The sequence below is a fragment of the Epargyreus clarus genome, unplaced genomic scaffold (assembly GCF_041222505.1).
Source record: "Epargyreus clarus isolate Ecla_fem2 unplaced genomic scaffold, WU_Ecla_fem_2.2 ptg000009l, whole genome shotgun sequence".
Taxonomy (NCBI): Eukaryota; Metazoa; Arthropoda; class Insecta; order Lepidoptera; family Hesperiidae; genus Epargyreus; species Epargyreus clarus.
Window position 1 is genome coordinate 1,331,637 of NW_027332217.1, and position 20,971 is coordinate 1,352,607.

The following is a 20,971-nucleotide window of genomic DNA, read 5'->3' on the forward strand; positions in this document are numbered from 1 at the left end:
GTGCGACTTCAAGATCGCGAATACTTATATATATACTATTTAAAGGAATGTTTTAATATTAGTTTTTTTTTCTAATAATAAAATTCACAATTTAACATTAACATCAATGTAACTTCTATAATGTGTAATTTTTCGCATTAAATAGATAGTTTTACATTGGCTTGTACTATCCAATATTTGTTACCAGAAGTAGGTACTAACTTATTGGTTGCAATTGTAATAACTACTCCAAATATCAACTAATTTTCCGAGATAATATTTGCAATCCAAGCAAGACCTTATAACAATATTATTGTCATTCGTTATTATATATTTTGCCCTACCCTATCTCCGTCTCCTAAACGACGCAACAAGAAACACGCAAGCGGTGCCCGATTGCAGCAAGCTAGCGATAAAGAAGCAAGTCTTGTACTCGTAGTTGTAAGCTAGGGACCAGGTCATGAGGCCTATCGCGACGAGCGCGTTGGCAGTAGTCATAGTGGCGGTGGTGTCGAACTCGTTGAGTGTGCTGTTGTACAGCGGCTGCTGCAGCACGCTGCTCGCACCGGCCGCGAAACCGGCGAACGCGCACCACACCATGAGGAAGTTCGCGCTGTGTGATAGGGTTATACCTGGAAGGTAATTAAACATTCGATCAAATTAAGATATAAACTGACTTTAAATGTGGTACTTTAAAGAATGAAATGTTCACAGTGAAGTGGTCGTACTCCGATAGTAGCAGTTCGGAGCTTATATATGCATTATGCAAGTTAAAAAAAATAGCGTGATTTAGAATTGTGTGGCGCCATCTCTTGACTAATTGTGGTAAGTTACCACCTATCGAAGTTAGTAATTATTCTTTTTGCGATGCCTCTCCAACTAGTGAAGGTCGGCTATCAGCTTTCTAAATCCCTTACGAATCTCACGATTCTTTGAGAGGCGCAACAGTTCAGCTGCTCTTGCTATTCCGGTCCAAGTCAGTAATTAATGAATTAAATTATATTTTCTAGACGCATAGCTCCACAGTATCTATCCCTGTGTTGCAGGTGCCATGGATACACACAAACCAAATCCATAATTTCGCATATCGACCCTACAAGGCAAGTCCCAAGGCCTAAAATAATTGTGGCACTCTTCCGCAACTCAACAAAAGATGGCGCTACCCGTATTCTGATAATGGTAGTAAATATTATACGAATTTCATTGAGATTATGTTCACTTACCGTAAAACCCAATAGCCCCACAGACACAGAACGCTGCACACAACCTTGCTTGGTTGTTTAGAGTTTTAGGCAGCGCTACGCAGAGAGCAATGAAGCACATCGCCAGCAGGTGAGCGACCGCGACTGTGCTCGATACCTGGTACACATTGAGGCTTTATTATCTTCAATTATATAGATGAAACTATATCACTAATCTGAAACGAATCTTAAAGGTAGTAAAATTTTGGGTTCGGCGTTCTATTATTCTATTCTATCCTTTATTTACCCATTTCTAGTCTCACTCCTCAGAGTTGTTTATAAAAATACTCAAGGACTTGTTGAAGAACATCTTCACATGCTGGAAAAAATGTTAAAAGTGGTAAAACTATTAGGTACCTATTAAAGCGTTCTATTATGTTATGCCAGCGGCGTTATATTATTCTATTTTATCCTCTAATGACCTATTTCTACCCACACACCTAAGAGTTGTTTAAATAGGTACTCAAGAGTTTGTAAAGTTTACCGACCTGCACTTGTTCGACATAATTGCGTTACAAAATTTTTCGTCATCATAATAGTTATCCGATTTTCATGGTGCTACTTGTTTTAATTACGATTAGGCAAATGGGTAATATAAATAACTACTGTATTGAGATTTATAGCTTTGTATATTTCAGCTTAAGCTAAATCGTCGTAGATTGTTTTTTATTGCATTAAGTAAAAATCCTTGGGCTAGTTGCGCAGAGAACCAATCGAAGGTGAACTCAATAGAAAAGGTTAACTTACCGACCAAATGTTCATAGATGGATTTTTCTCCCAAATGAATGGTGGGAAGACGACACCCAGGACAAAAACAGAATACGTTGTACACAGATGTAACAATGTGTATAAATAGAAGTTGAGATCCATTAGCATGTTCACCACCGTGATGAAATTCTTCTTCAACGACGCAGTTCTTCTCGCTGTCCCTGGAGTCACTTCTGAACCGAAAACTAGATTGTTACTGTGTGTCGCATTCACTGTAGTTTCCCTGTACAACGGCTGAGGATTTTGTGCCACTCTGTCAATGTTTTCAAGTTCCTGATACCCGCTAACCCGTCCGTAGCCTGTAATGTCCAATGTTCCGAAATCTGAGGAAAATCTATTCCCTGGTGTATCAAACATTGAGCTGAAATCTGATGAGAATCTATCTTCGCTCCTAGTTTCTCTCCGTTGTACTTCTGGATCGAGGATTTCTTTGGCATTTCGTCTTGAATTGAACACTACTACATCATTAACATCATCATCCTGGGTAGCCGGAACTACCGTGGAAGGTCGTGCCTGTGTCCGTTCTGGTTGGTTTGGCTGATTCTGGTTGGAGAATATGACTTCGTCATCGTCTTCTACAGCTCGGATCATGTTATAAGTAGTTCTTATGACCTTTTCGACGTAAACTGGCCGTGAGTAAGTCGCTAGGAAGAGGCAGTTTTGCATGACGATTGCTCCGTAGATGAGTACGACGATGTCACCGGTATAGATGGTACATAGATACCCTATTAAGAAGGGTATCAAGATGTTTCCGAAGAATGGAGTCATTCGCACTATTCTCTGCGCGATAGTTAGTTTTTCTCGGAAGTAATGAGTGATTATCACGTCTGTTTGCTGCCCTGTTAAGGCACATCCACACCCTGAAATGTTTTGAAATTGTGTTTAGAAATATTTTGTTTGCATACAATACAATGTATTACTACAGATGAACCTTTATTTTATCCCCAATTTATTTTAATCACGTTTTTAAAGTAAGTATCCTCAGATAAAATAAGGTCAGATAATATCAAATGAAGATTGGGTCCCTTTTGATCTTATGGTTGCTGTCTCGGTTTCCTTTCATGACTGTTACTTTAAAATGATCCCTAATAAAAATAATTTTCTTTTTTTAAAGCAAGCACCTATGTGCCAAGGAGCATCTATCTTCCAAAACGTATTTTTCAATTATTGAGTTAATAATTCCTACTAGTATGACGATGATTCACGGCTTTAGTATCAGTGCATGTTGTTTATTATCTTGTGTAATTGATAACATCAGAAACAATAGATTTAAGTTAGCTTGGATAAACAAAGTACTAAGAACCTGTAGCTTAATAACTCCACATATTTTGCAATATAAGAAGTTAATAGAATCATACTTTATTATTTTAGGTGAGAAATTGAGTCTTAATTATCACGCAATCCTTGTCGCATTTGACAATAATAAAAATCTTTGAATGTGTGACCTTCAGTTCTGCCGACAGGTGTTACAAATTTACAAACGGCATGAGATATGTATTTACATAATTTATTTTATTAGCGGTCATACGGATATAGTAAAAGCGACTTACCTATAAAAATTCCCGCAAATATATTTACTATGTGGTCGTTACTATATATACTTGTTGAGTAGCTCGACAGTAAAACGCCAGCCACAGTCAAGCACAGCCCAGCGAGAGCTATGAAGCGCGGCATGTGGAATATCTTGATCACCGCTCGACACCAGGACTCCAGGAGTAGCCGAATCACTATCATGATGAGCGGCACCAGCGCCAAGTCTACGTCCCATATCCTCATTTTTTCACCCTCATCGTGGTCCTCCTCTCTGATCGCCTTCAGTATGAGTAATCCGTACACAGTTAGCAAAGTGGGCACAGTTATTTGATATATTGCTGCAGAGAACACAATGAGCCAGCCGTAACCTCCGTCCGGAGGACTTGGACCGATCTCTGGTAAGGAAGCCACCACTCGATCTAAATGCAAATCTTCTACGCGATTTTCATTCCTCCTCCCCTGATTTGCCTCCAGATTTTGTCCATTCTCCATTTTTATGAAATAAACAATAACTTCATGTCTCAAATGAGTTGGTCAATGAGTTATCTATTAGTAGCGAGCTTGTTATCTTATCATTATCAATCCTCGTAATCTACTGTTCTACATTTTTTCGAATTCACCGCCAGTACATAAGGTATTTTCCAAGAATAAACTAATTTGCTAAAACAAAGTATACATTTTAATAAAAATGTTATAATGTAATTTTTGGTCGTAGTTGACCAAAAATGTTTATTTCAGATCTTGAATATAATTAACTTTTAAGTAAAATGGTAAAAAGTAAAGTGGTGAAGTTTTAAATATATTTCTGAACGCAAATAATCTGACCAATTCCAGATGCTCACTCAATTTAGGTAAAAGGGAGATAGTATTATAAAATTTTATGATGTGTGAGTGTGATAGATGACGTCTGATTTTTTCACTGCGTCAATTTCATTTAGCACGGTAATATTCAACATGAAACCGTCTGGCCGACACCTGTAAACGACGCTCTTATTAGAAAAACCCAATTTTTATCGATAATGCAATGGTAATTTACTCCATAACTTCGACTTACAGCATACGTTACATGCACCTATATGTTATAATGGTGAAAACCGCGTGTGTCAGTGTGAAAAGCGGAATTTCGTGGTGTTGATGGTTCCGTGCTCCCGAAGTATTTTAATTGCTCTGATTTCGTTATGCGATTACACGGTGGATTATTGCAGGTTTATGGGGTCGGCTCATGGGTAAACGGTGGGCGGTCGTGGCTGTAAAGCGTGACAATGGAGACAGAGTCTGTGCGGTCGGAATTGAGTAGCCGATCTCGGCGCAGTTCGCGACACCGACCACACACTCACAGAAGCACTCGGTATGTTTATTTTAGTTTACGAATACGTGCTTAGATTTAATGTGTAACAGTAGTGTTGGAATGGGCGTAAAATTGAATTGGGTAACAATAGTACACATTTATAGTTTTTTGGCGACCACAGACTGGCCAAATGGTGTTACTGACCTCCTCTGTTGAATTTACCTACATTGTATTTTTAAGCCTTTTACTACTATTAATGCAATGTAGGACACAGCTTAATTGATATCTTATGCTTTCATACAAGAAACAAAATATTTAGAACCGTTTATGATTTATGTTATGAGGCACCACTGCCTGTTTCACACCTATTTATGTCAAATAATTAAATGTTAAACACTGCCATGTTATTTTGAAATGTGTAATACAAGAGGTCTTACATCAGGTGTTTCAACTTAGACCTTATTATACTCGCCGATAAGATTAGATTTCTACCTGAGATTGGCAACAGATGCATTGCTCCCTCTGGGGACTAAGTTGGGAACCTCGGATAAGTATGTCCGTTACCACTCCCATCGAACCAGAACATAGCAGCTCTTAATATTGCTGTTATTAGACAGAAATAGGCATTAGTGATGCTGACAGGGTCCAACACAGAGGGTTATACCACCTACAAACTTAATATGTTTTGTAGCTAGTTCTCAATTTTGATTTAATATTGATTATATATTATAAATTTGATTCAATATTGACCACTGAGCGAGCACTATAACACATTCACATAAATATATATAAATGTATACGTATAAATTAAAATAGAACTGCTTATAAATAATGATATTTAAATGTGTTTTTCTATTTTATGGGTAATCTTTTAGATTTGGACTGAACAACAGAAATGTGTTAAAATTATCACAACGCTAAACCCTTTGTAAAACATTTTTTACAATGATTTTGTTAGTTACAACAAAAAATATTTTTCACTTACCTATTTGACAGAAAAAATAGTTATCTAAAGTTGTAAAGAGTACTACACAAGCAGACTTATTGACAAAACACTTTAGGTGGAACTAATCCGTGATAATTTAGGACAGCTCATTAATACTTATCTAATAGCTCATGAATACCTGTGTGAATGTGTATTGGCAAGTTTTTAGTTGTATTATACTTTAATATATAATAGTTTCTGTGTATTTCTGTTGTTGTAAAATGCTAAGAAAATGAACTTCTTTAATGAATTTCTTTTTTTATTGAAGAAATAGTAAACAATCTTGCATTACCAACTTCAATCTGTGTCCTAGCTAAGGTCAAGCACGGAAGTAACGCTACTCCTCAAGGCTATGTTTGAAATCCTCATAAAAGATATCAGACATATATGTGGTATTAATGTCTCTGAAATTAAACCTTCTATCATTAAGAGATTGCTTTTCATACCAAAAATTCCAATGATGAATTTTAACTTGGTCTCTATTAAATAGGTTGAAATAAACTGAACAATATCACCATTCAATAATTTTGGCTTATCTCATACTAATTCCTTTGTTAATACATAACATGAATATTGATATTGACACTTGCCGTGTGGTGCCGGCTGCGAATTGCTGTGTGGTGCCGGCTGCGAATAGCACCACTCCCTCTCTTCCCGTAGATGTCGTAAGAGTCGACTAAGGGACAAAAACCAGGAGATGGGCAGCAGCGTCTCTCTGTGAATTTACCACCATACTGCGGTCACCAACACGCACAGCCAAGCGCGGTGACTATGGCAACAACCCCCTAATGGCAGCTGCAACAAAACCCCGGCCCCCAGTCCCCGGCAGCCCCGCTATTCCTGCCTGCGCACTGCTGTTATTAGGTAGAAATAGGTGTGGCGGTGGAGCCGCCGGAGTCGAACCACAAAGGGTTCTACCACCTACCCGCCAGTAGTAGATTAACAACTCTAATAATGTGTGATGTCTCATATTTCAGGAGTACAAAATCTCAAAGGAAAGAAACAGACAGCTCGATGGCACCCTTCCAAACAAGTGTTAACATTAACCCAGAGATGGGGCGGGACGGTCAAGAGGTGATCGAAGTCCAGATCCTGCCGCAAGACGAGAACTGGGGCGAAAACACCACAGCAGTGACAGGAAACACTTCAGAAGGCTCCCAATCCATGGAGGATGTTAGCAACTGGCCGATTGAATCTGATAATGGGATTGGATGCTCAAGATATTTCGGGACCACCATTGCCTTAGGTCTGTCCTTCGTGTCCTTTGTCAGTCCCTTAGCAATGGTGGTGTTACCAAAGATAGGGTTCTTCCCAGGTCTCACAGACAATATGGCAATACAGCCTAGTCAAAGGATACAGCTATTATCCTGTACAGCGGAATGTAAAGGAATATTACTGTCGTTAGCATTTAAGTTAGTTCTCCTTGGTATCGGCGTGTGGGCGGTCTTTTTGCGACCGCGGAACGCTATTCTCCCAAGAATATTTGTGTTTCGAGCTATGACTTTGGTCATTTTAGCAGTATGTACTTTCTCATACTGGCTGTTCTATATCGTCCAAATTACTGAAGCGACAAAAGCTTTAGCTGTTGGAGAAGAAGCAGTAGATTATAATGCCTTAGTTTCTTACGCTTCAAGCTTTTCGGATACTCTTCTCTTCATACACTATATAGCAGTAATCCTGATGGAAATTAGGCATCTAGAACCAGTGTACTATATGAAAATAGTAAGAAGTCCAGATGGGGAGAGTAGATCCTATGCGATCGGTCAGTTGAGCATACAAAGAGCTGCGGTGTGGGTGCTGCAGAAGTATTACACGGAGTTTCCGATATACAATCCATACTTGGAGAAGATACCAATAGCGAAATCGCAGAGGAAAGCCCAGTCGAGCATAAAGTTCTATGAAGTGGACGGCTCCAATACAAATGCGCCGTCGGGACAGGCGAGGTAAGATAGTTTTTATGACAATAAAATAGTTAAAGTATTTTAGTTTTAATTGGGGTTTAAATACGAAATAAATAGAAAAGAACATTAAGCCACCTAACATCAAGTGATCATTGTCATCTTGTTTATAATTGTTAAGCTTATAACAACAGATGCGTTTTTACTCCAGTGGGCAATATCTCAATAGAGATAGAATGATTCAAATAAGGAAATTACATAATAAAATTACACACACTTTTATTATAAAGTAGATAACATCCAGATTTCTACTACTTTTTGAGAATTACGATTCCTAATAGTGACACTAAACTTTAGTACTAGTAGTTTATGACGATTTTGGTGTTGATGACGCTGTTAGTTGTCGTTGGTATTGAAAAACTGTTTATGTCGGTGTAAATAGTGTTGGTGTTGTTACAACATGAACATGATTTGCACTGATGTAGATGTTGACAACGATGTTCACGTATCATCATCTATAATGTAGACCTTTGTTGTTGTCGATGTTGATATCGGCGTCAACAAAGCTGTTATCGGAGTCGTTGATGTTAACGTTCGCCCGCCAGGTCGGCGGGGTCGTGCGGCAGCGCGCGGCGGCGGGACTCGGGCTCCGCGCATAACGAGCGCTACTACGAGGAGGCGGAGCGCGAGCGCCGCGTGCGCAAGCGACGGGCGCGGTTGCTGTCCGCGGCGGAGGATGCGTTCGCGCATGTGCGGCGAGTGCGGCTCTCCGCTGCTAACGGTAAGATCATACTATGTGGGGAAATGTTTTCCTATTTATTCATTTCTTATTATAACACATTATCAGCAAATGTTCATTAAATAAAATACAATTTATTTCTGAAACGTAGAGTTAACGTACGCATAGATATTTGATACCATTGAGCATATAAAAAAATGTGTTTTCTTAAAAAATAACTTGTTTCTTTAGTTTGACATTTATGATTACTTTGAGTTCGTTCATACATCATCTGTGGAACTAAAGGGGAGGCGGTTCGGGTAAAATTACATTATCAAAATTATGGAGTGAGGGTGTTTTGAGATATTTGAGGTAATGTGTATTTGAGGTAATGTGTGTGTAAAAAAAAAGGTAATTAGGACGTAAGGTTTTTGAAAAGAAAAGCGGTATGTGTCCGGGCTACAGGCATTTTCAGTTGATGAATGATATCTTATCTTCATTTGTGGCCATTTGCCTTCACGCTGGATTTTCTTATACGGTGTAAGGGTATTATTTATTTCATAATACATAATTAAATTTTGTAATAATTTGTTTCTCTACAGGCGGTGCGCTGGGCCCGCGCGAGGCGGCGCAGGCGGTGTTCCCGTCGCTGGCGCGCGCGCTGCAGAAGTACCTCCGCGCCACGCGCCAGCAGCCGCGACACTCCGCTGACTCGGTTGGTATTTAGTGGCGTAGCGTGCCTTACATGGGCCGTGTTGGGGGCCCCCGAGATTTTTTTCATTTACTGTCTTAATTTGGAAGTGATAACTTCTTTACACTTTTTTGTACAATTTGTGAATAACATTTAACACGTTAATACACACGGGGCCCCTGTTACCCGGGGGCCCCGTATCATTGATTCGGCTGATACGATAGTAGCTACGCCCCTGTTCGTATCACATGTTGCTGCTGGTGATTGATATTGCTAGTAATGATAACGATTCTTGTTATCATTTGTGTTTGGTATGTTTTTTATATAAAGCCTCAGCTGGCTAAACTATGTCAAAACTGTTCAAGGTTGTAATGCCTTTATAAAATTGGCTTTAAAATTAAACGCGTTAAATGACTGAGTACAATTTTTTGGGTCCTGCTACTGACTAAATTTCTCTTCATGCAAGGGGGAGACGTAAATACTTCCATCACATGATTTTAATGAATATTATAATATAAATGAATCCTTAAAACGAATATCATAAAATACATTAAATTATTTCAGGTCCTAGCGCACCTAGCACGCTGCCTTTCCCAAGACGCGTCACCACGTGCTTTCCTCGAACCCTTCTTAGTGGAAGGGCCAGTGTTAGCCGCAGACCAAGAAACCAGACCAGTGCAGCGATGGTCCCTCATATCAGACGACCTCCTAGCAAGACCTCTAGCCGACGGCATAGAGTTCCAATTACGACAAGGGGATATCTCCCTTATATGCTCCATAAAACAGCTCCCAAAGTTCAGTTTGTCTGAAGAAGTAGTGGATCCTAAGAGCAACAGGTTCATCCTCAGGTTGAACTCGGAGACGTCGGTGTGACATGAGGAATTTGACCCCAAGGAGGACCATAGGCTGGTATGACATTTGGAATTCTTTTAAGTTTTGTCCCTCGTTGTAGCTGTAATATTATCGTTTATGATTACAACAATGCAATATTTATATATGAAATTATGAAAATAATTAATGACGTAATCTATGTATATGTAAAAATTCTCAACACAAATGTATAAATTCAGTGATTCCTATAGACCAGTGTTTTTCAAAGTATGCGTTGTGACCCCCCACGAGTTGTAAAATAAAAATGTTGTATGGACTGATATTTGCAACATAATAAAATACAAGTAATTAATAAAACACTTTGCTGTAGTCTATAGTAAAATATACAATGTACAACAATATAATTCAGTAAAAAAGGAAATATATCATACCACAATTGAGTAAAAAAATGTAACATATTATATTATAGCTACATTTGGGCGTTTCTTAGTCACATTCTGTTACGGACTTAGTTATATTTAAAGTGAAAGTAATTAAATAGACTTCTAATTCTACACTCCTGTCGATGAATAGCTACAATTCGTCTTATTATCGAGGCAAGTTTGTCCAAGACATAATGACACTTAAAAAATTTTAGGAGTCTACGTGCTTACTTTGTCTGTGGTTATTTGAGATTATTCATTTATATGTGATTTATAAGCTGATTGGACTTTTTAACTATACAGTTCTAAATTGGTTAACTAAATTTGATATTATGGTTTAAGAAATAAACATACAAGTTAATTTGTTAATCTGAGGTAAATCTCACCAATCAGCTAACTCTACACATTACACTTATTTATTAAAATTGAAATTTATTAGTTATTTATTACTAAAATTTAAGTTTGGTTGAAACCTATGGTAAATCCTGTGGTCAAAATTACTCGTAGTATTAATCTCTAGGAGGTAGAGAATCTCGTTATGTGCAATTTATATAAACCCTAAAGTTATGAAACTTTGAATTATAAGCCTTAAAATATAATATTGTGTCACTCAAAAGTATGGGTTCGATTCCCGGCGGTTACGAAAAATCGTGACGTGTTAATTTACATGCACATCACAGTTAGGTATTTAATAAAAACAGAGTTGCACGAAGCTTATTATATTTTGACAATTATGAGCCATTTTGAAAAAGACTAAATGCATTTAATTTTTATTTTTTATACAATAATTTTGAATATTACTTGTAGGTAATTATTTTAGAACCATTTTATCGTATGAATGAGAATTATGCGGTATTGTATATTTTGTGTCATATTTTTGTAATTTAGGTTTTAGTTAGAATAGCCTGCAGGCTTAGGGCATTGGTTCCCAACCTTTGGTCCACGAAACGTTTGTAATTTGCTACAATTATAAAATAAACTGTGAGTCAAAAAATGCTCTTTTTCGCTGCCGACGCTATAAGTAGCAATATATTTTCTAGTACGTGGTCTAAAGGTTGGGAATCACTGGTAAAAAGAATGAAGTTTTTTGCACAAAGTTAGAATAGTTTAGTTTGATTTGAAAATATATAAAAATGATAAAGCACATTATAAATTATAAGAATAGTTTATACTTATGATATTAAGAACATATTATGTAACATTTTATATCATATATATGATATTATGTAAATATATTTGACGATATAAGACAGCTCTTTATTACTTGGCTATAAGGCTAAAAAATTGGCCATAAGGTCCAAAATGGTCTGAAAGTATTATACATGAATAAGAATTAAAATAATGTGTGTACTAAAATAAAATATTAAGCAAATGTAAACCTTGAAATTTTAAAAGTTCACATCATATCGTAGGCTAAAGAACGTTTGTTCAATAATTTGTGGTTCTTTTGAACTGCACCGCATTTTAAATCTTAATATAAGCTTAGCGCTAGTTGCTACACTTTTTTGTAATTTATAAAAATACTCGCTAAACCTGACCAAGCTCGGGCTAAGTCTGATATTAATTATTAGGACTAATACTTTATTGTTTCCGTTGGAATTTTGTTATCAAAGTATGTAAAACTAAAAATCCAATTCATTAAATAAATTTTCTTTTTCACTCTTGAAAATATACACAACGTAATATTTATTAATTTATAAAAAGAAATAACCACACGAGAACTTAGGTTTTGCTGTGTACTGTGTATTTAATAACATACAGAATGAAAAATTTCTTTTTCAATCAAGATATATTTGGTTAGAATAATTGGAATCCATGCCGCAGGCGGTTTTTAAATCAAATACCCAGTAAAATGGTAATAAGTGACGTACGTTTAAAAGTTGCCATTAATTTATATTTACAGCTCTGAATTACTTATTTTAACTTAGTTTAACATGAAGGACTAGCAAGGTGCATTGATCGATATTATATTGACATTATGTAGGTCAGAACGTGATAAGTGATTTCCCGCAATCGGCAACAAATATTTGTATTGTTCATATCTTGTCACGTGTACGGTATGACGTAGTATATTGAATATATTAAAAACATCATATATCGTAGGTTCTGTTTCACAATAGCTGAGTAAAATCCCGTATTGGAGATTATGTAACGAATAAAGGCATTGAGTTTAGAAAATTATTCAAATAAAACTATAACAAATAAATTAAAAAAAAACTATCAAACTATCTGTGAAATAATAATATTGTCGAATAACTTTATTTATACATTGAGAAAGACTGCCAGATACTGCTGATTGCTAAGTTATTAATATTTTTAAAATGTAGAATATATATTTTTTTGAGATCTGTTCAAACCATAGAGAAAATCGTAAAAAAGCGGACAATTCTTGCCGCTAATAATCGCTTGCGTGCAAGAAATCTTCGGTTTGAACAGAACTTATTTTCTCAATGTGCCTGCAGTTTGACACGCAAGACTGCTTCACAAATCTTGACTGCGAGATAAGGTTGTGCTTTATATAAATTTAAAAATATATGTAATACCCAAGACATTAGCGTTTGGCTTACCGACCAAAGATGGCTTGAAATTAGGTAATTGTAACATATCGTAATTTAAAGCTATGCTCATAGACGTAAGGCGATATTACATTAGTGAGAGCGGAGTGGAGTAAGGTACTGAAATTTTTGATCTGTATTTGAATCTCAGATTAATTTGTATCTTTTAAACTTTAAATTTGATTCTTATTAAGTACTTAATAATAAATTGGTGTATGTTAGATGTTAGGTTCGTTGTATTGAATGGCTACATTCTAAAATTTACTTTAAAAACGCCAAGTTTTAAAAATATTTATATTGGTTTCCAATTTTTTTAGGATGTCGTAATTAAACTATATTACAGAATAAACATAGTATTGAAAAACATAAAGGAAAAACTATTTCTGTTGTAAATTTTCCAAAAATACTGTCAGCATTATACTAATCCTACAATATACATTGTATTTAATATCTGCACTCTGTGACTGAAATATTTTCGATTTATCCTTCTATATTAGAACAACTTGTTTACAAGAAAATGTCCAAAATCACTGATATTAACTCCGCTCTGCATAGACTGATGGGGTGTTTCCGATATTTATAGGAAAATGACGTCACGTTGCTCAAATGCAGCCTTTGTAAAACGCTTGTGCCTGCTTCTCATTGTATGTTGTATTGTAATTATTATATAAATAGATTAATATTAAATCGAATTTTATTACATTTTGCATTTTTGGAACACGTGTACTTTTATTAGAGTAAGGACAAATTGGCTCTGAGATTTACATTGAATTTGTCTAGTATTTAAGGACAATGTTTTGTAAAAAGTGTTGAAACTCACTAGGGATAGAAGAGCATTGATACAAATAATAAGTTTACGTAAAATAATAATAATAATATTGTAACACAAAAAAAATAATCAAATACAAATAACTAATGAGCAGTGTATGAGTTGAAAAAATCTTGTAATTAAATTTTAATGATTGCTACGTATTTAAATAAGGTTTTTACTTTATCATCATTCATTATAGACATTATAAATAATATTCCGAAGTATTTTTGAACACAGATATACAATAAAATTACTAAAAAACGTATCCATATTGTGTCTGTATCATTAATCAAAGAAAACTTAACTTTTCCTCAATGCATCTGTGTGTTTCAACACTTAAGTTTTGAAATTGAAGAAAATAATGTAATATAAGCACCATTTTATCCCTTGGAGATATGTATTTATAGAGCCTGTCTCATTTTATGTGGTGTGTAAGAAAAGACAATTTTAGGAAATATATTATACAATTTAATACTCATCACAGAAAAGCACATTATGTATGCTTGTTAGCCAATGAACAGCACAATTGAATGTAATAAATTTGTACACTTTTGTATTTTATAAATATATAAAGTGAAATTTCTACTTTTGTATTTTTATTTTAAATGTCTAATTTTTATTTTAATGTATAAAAGGGAAAAATAAGAAATATGTATTAATAGTTCATATCACATTACAATTTACTTTGGACAACAAGGACAGTATATTGGCAAAATATTAAGCACTCTGTTAGCCTCAAAAAAACGTATTTTATACATACATACGATTATAAAGGTTAGTGGTATTTTTTTAAAGTAAACGTCTAATAAAGACTAGAATAATTGTCCGCGTGTACCAGCCGTGTACGTTTACATATTTAATATAATTAAATTATCACATTAAGATTTTAAAAATTATATACTTTGTAATATAATTTGGCAATTTATATAATTTAACTTAAAGCTACGTAAGCATAAAGAATTAGAATACCAAGTATGTTATGGTCGGGGCTCTGCCAAAACCGGTAAAATATGGTACCCTGTGGATGGGTATATGTTCCGCATAAAATTGCATCTTGATTGCAAATTAGGTACAAACATAAATATCCACAGAGCTAATGAGATGAATAGAACACATAGTGATATAACGGTGATGGCCACTCCTATATGGCGCTTATCGGCTGGGCATGTGAAGTATTTCTTGTCTAATTCGAATATCCTGCTGTTAAATAGACGCTTTGGGGTGGCACATCTGAAAACATGGAGAAATAATACATTTATTTTTAATAATACACATTTGCGTTTCTTTTATTTAATCATACACATACATCAGACTCAACTTATATCACAAAAGATTATTAATTTAATAAGATTTTCTCAACACCAACGATCGACGGGTATCTAGAATCAAAGCGTTGACATCCAGGGGACAGTTGGTGTATAGAATGGTGGTTTTTTTCATTTCCAAGATGTTGATTTTGTAATCTCTTTTAAACTGCATCCCTTCGGTGCCGCTCTTTCCTATAACCTTCGCTGTTATAAATTACCTACTACCATGGAGGCAGTTAATATTTAGCAGAATAAATGAGTTTGTGAGACATGACGCGCTACCGACTTGAAGTCCCAATGAATGAGTAAATCGATAAGATAAGTATAAAATAGAACGAAAGGCCATTATTTTACAAAATTGTTGCATATCTCGAACAATTATTTGACGTTAATTATTAATTAACGTAATATTATATTTGATACATTATATTTGATATGGATAACTACAAGGTATATAGTAAAATGATAGTCTTATTAAAATGGACTAATAAAAATAGGATTTAATCTCAAGGTGAGATTTTGAACAAAGTAAGCCCAAAATATAATGCATATCATATACTATGTCGTTTTATCAGCCCAATACAGCCGTAATAGGTACCTCTTTTAATATAGGCAATTAATAATTAATAATATATCAGTAATATATTTGATGTAGGTAAGTACTGCGCATATTTATCAGATTTACCTTATATGAATAATAATATGTAAACATGTCTATATGGCATATGTGATCATATATGAATCACCTGATTTAATACTAAATGTGTCGATATTACGAAAACTGGATATTTCAAATATTATTGATGACATGACATAATTGCCTACGAGTAAGTAATAGGCCGTAGCTGAAATATGATCGCTACACCATTAAGTAACCAACACATAAAAGGTAAGCATTATTTTCGACTACTGCATCATTCATGCGTCTTCATGTGGAATAAGGAGCTGGTAAAGGAAATTAAGACTTACCGTAGATGATCATAATCATTTTGCTTAATCTGGAGTCGTTTCAGCCAGGTAAGTTTACAGTCGCATTTCCAGGGATTTCCTTGCAAATCCAGATGGATGAGTTGTCCCAGGGGCATTTGAAGCTGTTTGTCTAACGTGGTTAATCTGGATCCTCTTAAGGACAAGGATTCTAGCAGGAAATCATCAGCGTCATCTAAGACCTCCTGGCCAAATGCAAAAGCACTAAAATTCGTCAAATTGTAGTTCCGCTCCAATTCTAAATGAACTAAATCTCGTAACGACGCAAAAGCATATTCAGGTACTTCTGATATCATCAAATTATTCAATTTTAATTCCTTTATGCCTGGAACATCAGCGAAATCTTCGCTAGAGATCTCTGAAATGGGATTATCCGACAAATCCAGATACTGCAACGTGAAAGGCAATTCGAAAATATCTTTCAAATTGTTGTTGGAGATTATCAGCCTTTTCAAATCGTAAGCGTCGACGAAGAAGTTTTCGTGAACTAAATTCAGGTTAATCCCGCTTATAGATAGAGACTGAATCTTGGCGGTTAGCCCGTAGCCGCTTCGATCGAATAAGTTTTTGTTCGCCAAGCTCGGCCCCAGGTCGTTGTTGTCCAAAATTACTTCCTTCAAGCCTCCCAGGTGGTGAAACGTGATTTTTTCAAATGTCGTGAATCTGTTATTCGCTAGATTTAAATATTCCAGCTCCTTGATTCGTTTGAAAGTGTCCGGATGTATGAATTCTAGTTCGTTGTCACTCAAATCCAACTTCTTTAACGATTTCAATTGGAACGCGTCCGGATCAATTTCCGTTATTTGGTTACCATTCAGCAATAGTTCGTGTAACGTTCCTGATTTCAGTAATTTCGATGGTTTCACGCGAGTCAAGTTATTCCTGGTCAGATCTAACGCGAACGCCGTATTTGGCAACACATTATCATCTTCGAGGACGTTAGGATTGTAGGAACAGTCCACAATTTCACCGTAGAAGTCTTTACCACCTTTGTTATTGTACCGACATATACAAAAATCACTGTCACAGATACTCCAACTGTCGACTCTACAGCTGTATACTATAAGAGCTAATATCACATGTATCGCCTGCATTTTCGTCGTAACGTGATTCGTGAGGCGATGTTTAACACATAGTGATGCATACGTGTGGCGGCGTTATCAGCAGGCGACTGATAGCCGTTATCAAGTGATATTGGAGTGATTATTGGTCATTTCACTCTGTTTACCTGTGCGTTGTTTAATCCGAGCCTGCAAGCAGTGTCAGAAACACAACATATGATATCTATATCCACCTTTACAATGCTCAACCTCGAATAATGACTTTGGAATATTAGCAAAAAGTTTCTAACCTGGGTTCGAATTCCAGGCATACATCTATTTTTGATACAAATACGTACTAGAAATTTATTATCACTTAGTTTTTTAAATAGATATATTTTCGAAAATGTGTTAAGTCTATAACTTCCCTCACAACAATCGAACTCATGTCCATGTATTTGGATAATTTGGATAGTGTTGAGCAATTAGTTTAAGTTTTGCACAAATGTGAAAGACTACATGATAAGGCGTTACCTAATCCGATAATAAACATAAAATAATGTTTACAACAATTTTAAGTAATATTAAGCAAACTACAAGTGCAGTGTGTATGAAATTGTTGATAACTGAAATGGTTTTATTTATTAGTGAAGTTACATATACAAAGGGCAGTAATAGTTTCAGGCCTACAAAATATATTTTCTCATTATATCGGTGAAAGCCAAGTGTGTATTATTTGTAGCTTATATTTATGATAATTGAATAAAAATCATTTTTAAATTTGATAAACAATAAAAATCTGATTACGATTTAAGTACATTATTTACTAAAAATATATACACTATCATACAATATTTATGGTGTGCGCGGAAATTCAAGGGGCAACTGCCGATACAAAAAGGGTTTAGCGGAGAATATGAAGAAGTACATCATTAAAACAGCAAAAGTTAGAAGAATGCAGTAAATGGCGATGGTAATAATAGGGTTCGACTCTTCTGAAATCTTCTCTTCTTCACAGATGAATTCTGTAGAATTGACTTCGTGTATTCTTCTGTTGAACAAGTTACTCGGTGACGAACATCTGCAGAAGACAGACCTTTTGTTATAAAAATCCACCAGGAGGACTTAATAATATTAAACACCCACAACATAGTTAAACAATGTTTAATTCGAGTACAAATTACTTAATTTCCTATTTTTATTTAAATTATTTTGGGAGGTAGGATATTTTCCCTCTTTCATTCCTGTCTTACTGAATATTAAATTGTTGGTCCTTTTAATTTAAACTCCAGTGAAGATGATAGGAGAAACTCAGTCATTATTATTTTAATAAAAAGTATATTATTATGCTAGGACTTCTTTGTTTATGAGACCATAACCATAGATAAGTAACCATAACATATTATTTTATTGGTCCATCCGAACACCATAGATTAGTAAAGATCACTCACTCCTAACAAGAAAATGTACCCAATTTTGAGAATTGAAATAGTTGCGTAAAAAAGTTTTTCCACGTCTCCGCGCTAAAATGTCCCTAAAATATTTGAAATAATTATTTATTTATTACGTAAATTACGTAAATTAGTTATTTATTCGTAAATTTTATCTAAAAATGTTTTTATTTGTCAAGGATTCAAGTCTTGTCACTGCTAACGTACCGGCTCAATTAGAGCCGAATGGTTTAGTACGTAACGATGGCAAGAAGCCTGATGGTTTAACCCTTATTCCCTGGAAGAATGGAAGGTGTCTTGTGTGGGACGCTACTTGCGTGGACACACTGGCACCTTCTCATATTCACATATCTTCCAGGGCAGCCGGTGTCGTGGCAACCGACGCTGAAATTCGCAAGTTGCAGAAATATGCAGATCTTATTAAAGACTACATATTTCTGCCATTTGGTGTTGAAACATTGGGGCCGTGGGGTTCCAATGCTAGATTATTTTTAAGCATCTGTCCAAACGGTTGATAGAGTCAACGAATGACCAGAGAGCTGGCAGTGCCAGCCTGGCACATACCTCGGACAGCGAATTAGCCTCGCTATCCAACGAGGGAATGTTGCCAGCATTCTGGGAACTCATCCCAGGGACAGCAATTTAGATGTAGCTTTTTATATTTAATTTAAAATAAAGTTATATTATTTCATTATTTTTTTATATTACTTTAATTTATTTTAGTTAAAACATTTAAGTGTGTAAATGTCAAAAATAAAAATTATTTTCTTCTTATTCAAAAAAAGAACTTACTAAAATAAGCCGTTTGTGGTTTCATTCAATTTCAAGGCGGCGAAGTATCTTTACTAATCTATGCCGAACAAAAATAAAGTATAATTTGCACCAAACAAAGAACATTTTTGTAAAGTTGAAGATCGAGTGATAAATTGCTTACCGGAAGTCCATCAATTCTTCTGGTATTTCAATTTCTTGTAGCCAAGCAATTCTGCAGTCGCAAATCCAAGGGTTGTCTCGCAAATCAACTCGTTTGATTTTTTTGAATATTCCCGCCATTTTTACGTCTAAAGATGTTAAGTTCGATCCTCTTAATGTCAAATTGTTTACAAACAAGTCTATTTGGTCCTTCACTATTACTCTACCCCATGCAAGAGGACTGAACTGCTTTAAATTACGGTTTTTCTCTAACTCTAAGTGATGAAGAGAGCATAAATAGAAAAATGCAAAGCCCTGCACTTCCTCTATGAGTATATTATTAAGTTTTAGTACGCTTAGATCAGTCGTAAAAATAAAGACATCACGTGGTATACGTTTTATGGGGTTACTTGATAAATCTAAGTATACTAATTTATCTGGTAAGTCGATAAAATCAGTCATATTATTATGAGATAAAATCAGTTTTTTTAAATGTTCACGTGCATCTAAGAAAACATGCTTATTATTAGCGGTTAAATTTACATTTCGTAAAGATATGCTTTGTATTTCTTTAGTTAACTGAAGTCCTCCTTCGAATAGGCTATGGTTTTCTAAGCTTGGTCCGATATTATTGTCATCGAAAACAATTTCCTGTAATTTTTTTAGATAATAAAAATTGATGTTTCCGAACGCATTAAATTTGTTGTTAGTTAAATTAAGACATTCTAAATTATTTATCTGTGAAAATGTATCTTTATGTATAAATTTAAGGTTATTATGACTCAGATCTAATATTTTTAGCGATGGTAAACGTAACGTATCGTTAGCTATTTCTTCAATTTGATTACTATTTAACAATAACTCGATTAGAGTATCCGAGACGAGTGGTCGTTGTATGCGAGTCAAATTGTTCCGAGATAAATCTAAAGTCGTCACATTATCGGATAAAGTATAATTTGCAGCAAGCACTGTAGAATGAGATGAACAAGATATTTTTAAGCCTTCGTTTTTGTTTAAACACACACATTTTTGATCATCACAGAATGTCAGACTTTCAATTTTGTAAACTAGGCCAATTAGGACGTAAACAAATATGACATGCATTTCTGTTAAGAACACTTTTGGCAGTACTGTGTTGCGTTTGCGCAGCAATCATGAACACTATCAAATTGACTATCAGTTTGAGATACGATAAGTATCATTTCTTTGTACTCAGCTATGATGGTAAAATGTTACTTAGAACACTTTGTTTAAACCTTGTCTGTCTTACTTTGGTAGTAAAAGTGACTAAGAGTTAGGGATGTGATAAGAGGTTCCGATGATATCGAAAATCGAATCACGGCAATGTGATTAAATTGGATAATTGACTTTTTATATGACGTTATGATAAATTTTCAAATTTTGTTAAGTATTAAAAAAAGAACTGGCGAAAACACTATATTTATTTCGGATCAAATCATAAATAACACATCACTAATCATTCGCTTCTTACAATTTCACTGCCAGAGTTCCATAGTAACCTATATAGGAAGTTCCAGACTTCCAGACATCAGT

The 20,971-nt window shown here is 35.2% G+C and overlaps 4 protein-coding genes across 4 annotated transcripts; 1 reads left to right on the plus strand and 3 right to left on the minus strand.

The window, feature by feature from the left end:
* Positions 1-121: 121 nt before the first annotated feature.
* On the minus strand, positions 122-4,127 carry LOC140744635 (uncharacterized). The gene is made up of 4 exons (XM_073076256.1): positions 3,539-4,127; positions 1,968-2,848; positions 1,203-1,338; positions 122-611 (listed from the first exon to the last, which is right to left on the minus strand). Exons 1-4 carry the CDS (start codon positions 4,011-4,013, stop codon positions 325-327), a joined length of 1,779 nt encoding a protein of 592 aa, XP_072932357.1. The 5' UTR covers positions 4,014-4,127; the 3' UTR covers positions 122-324.
* A 286-nt stretch (positions 4,128-4,413) lies between these two features.
* Vang (Strabismus domain-containing protein Vang) lies at positions 4,414-10,489 on the plus strand. Its single transcript, XM_073076369.1, has 6 exons — positions 4,414-4,548; positions 4,727-4,869; positions 6,772-7,737; positions 8,298-8,473; positions 9,013-9,125; positions 9,666-10,489. Exons 2-6 carry the CDS (start codon positions 4,784-4,786, stop codon positions 9,972-9,974), a joined length of 1,650 nt encoding a protein of 549 aa, XP_072932470.1. The 5' UTR covers positions 4,414-4,548; positions 4,727-4,783; the 3' UTR covers positions 9,975-10,489.
* Positions 10,490-14,009: 3,520 nt separating this feature from the next.
* On the minus strand, positions 14,010-17,820 carry LOC140744729 (tsukushi-like). Its single transcript, XM_073076370.1, has 3 exons — positions 17,366-17,820; positions 15,997-17,264; positions 14,010-14,950 (listed from the first exon to the last, which is right to left on the minus strand). Exons 2-3 carry the CDS (start codon positions 17,106-17,108, stop codon positions 14,698-14,700), a joined length of 1,365 nt encoding a protein of 454 aa, XP_072932471.1. The 5' UTR covers positions 17,109-17,264; positions 17,366-17,820; the 3' UTR covers positions 14,010-14,697.
* A 37-nt stretch (positions 17,821-17,857) lies between these two features.
* LOC140744730 (tsukushi-like) lies at positions 17,858-20,706 on the minus strand. The gene is made up of 2 exons (XM_073076371.1): positions 19,440-20,706; positions 17,858-18,135 (listed from the first exon to the last, which is right to left on the minus strand). The coding sequence occupies exons 1-2, from the start codon at positions 20,519-20,521 to the stop codon at positions 17,910-17,912; spliced, it is 1,308 nt and encodes a 435-aa protein (XP_072932472.1). The 5' UTR covers positions 20,522-20,706; the 3' UTR covers positions 17,858-17,909.
* Between the last annotated feature and the right edge of the window lie 265 nt (positions 20,707-20,971).

Coding starts and splice junctions, on each gene's coding strand:
- LOC140744730 (XM_073076371.1), bottom strand. CDS start 20,521: ATGCATGTCATATTTGTTTACGTCCTAATTGGCCTAGTTTACAAAATT. Junction 18,136..19,439: donor GAAGAATTGATGGACTTCCG/GTAAGCAATTTA, acceptor TGTCTTCTGCAG/ATGTTCGTCACCGAGTAACT.
- LOC140744635 (XM_073076256.1), bottom strand. CDS start 4,013: ATGGAGAATGGACAAAATCTGGAGGCAAATCAGGGGAGGAGGAATGAA. Junction 1,339..1,967: donor CATCTATGAACATTTGGTCG/GTAAGTTAACCT, acceptor AATGTGTACCAG/GTATCGAGCACAGTCGCGGT. Junction 612..1,202: donor TGGGGCTATTGGGTTTTACG/GTAAGTGAACAT, acceptor ATTACCTTCCAG/GTATAACCCTATCACACAGC.
- Vang (XM_073076369.1), top strand. CDS start 4,784: ATGGAGACAGAGTCTGTGCGGTCGGAATTGAGTAGCCGATCTCGGCGC. Junction 7,738..8,297: donor GCGCCGTCGGGACAGGCGAG/GTAAGATAGTTT, acceptor TTCGCCCGCCAG/GTCGGCGGGGTCGTGCGGCA. Junction 9,126..9,665: donor CGCGACACTCCGCTGACTCG/GTTGGTATTTAG, acceptor AAATTATTTCAG/GTCCTAGCGCACCTAGCACG.
- LOC140744729 (XM_073076370.1), bottom strand. CDS start 17,108: ATGCAGGCGATACATGTGATATTAGCTCTTATAGTATACAGCTGTAGA. Junction 14,951..15,996: donor AATGATTATGATCATCTACG/GTAAGTCTTAAT, acceptor CCATGTTTTCAG/ATGTGCCACCCCAAAGCGTC.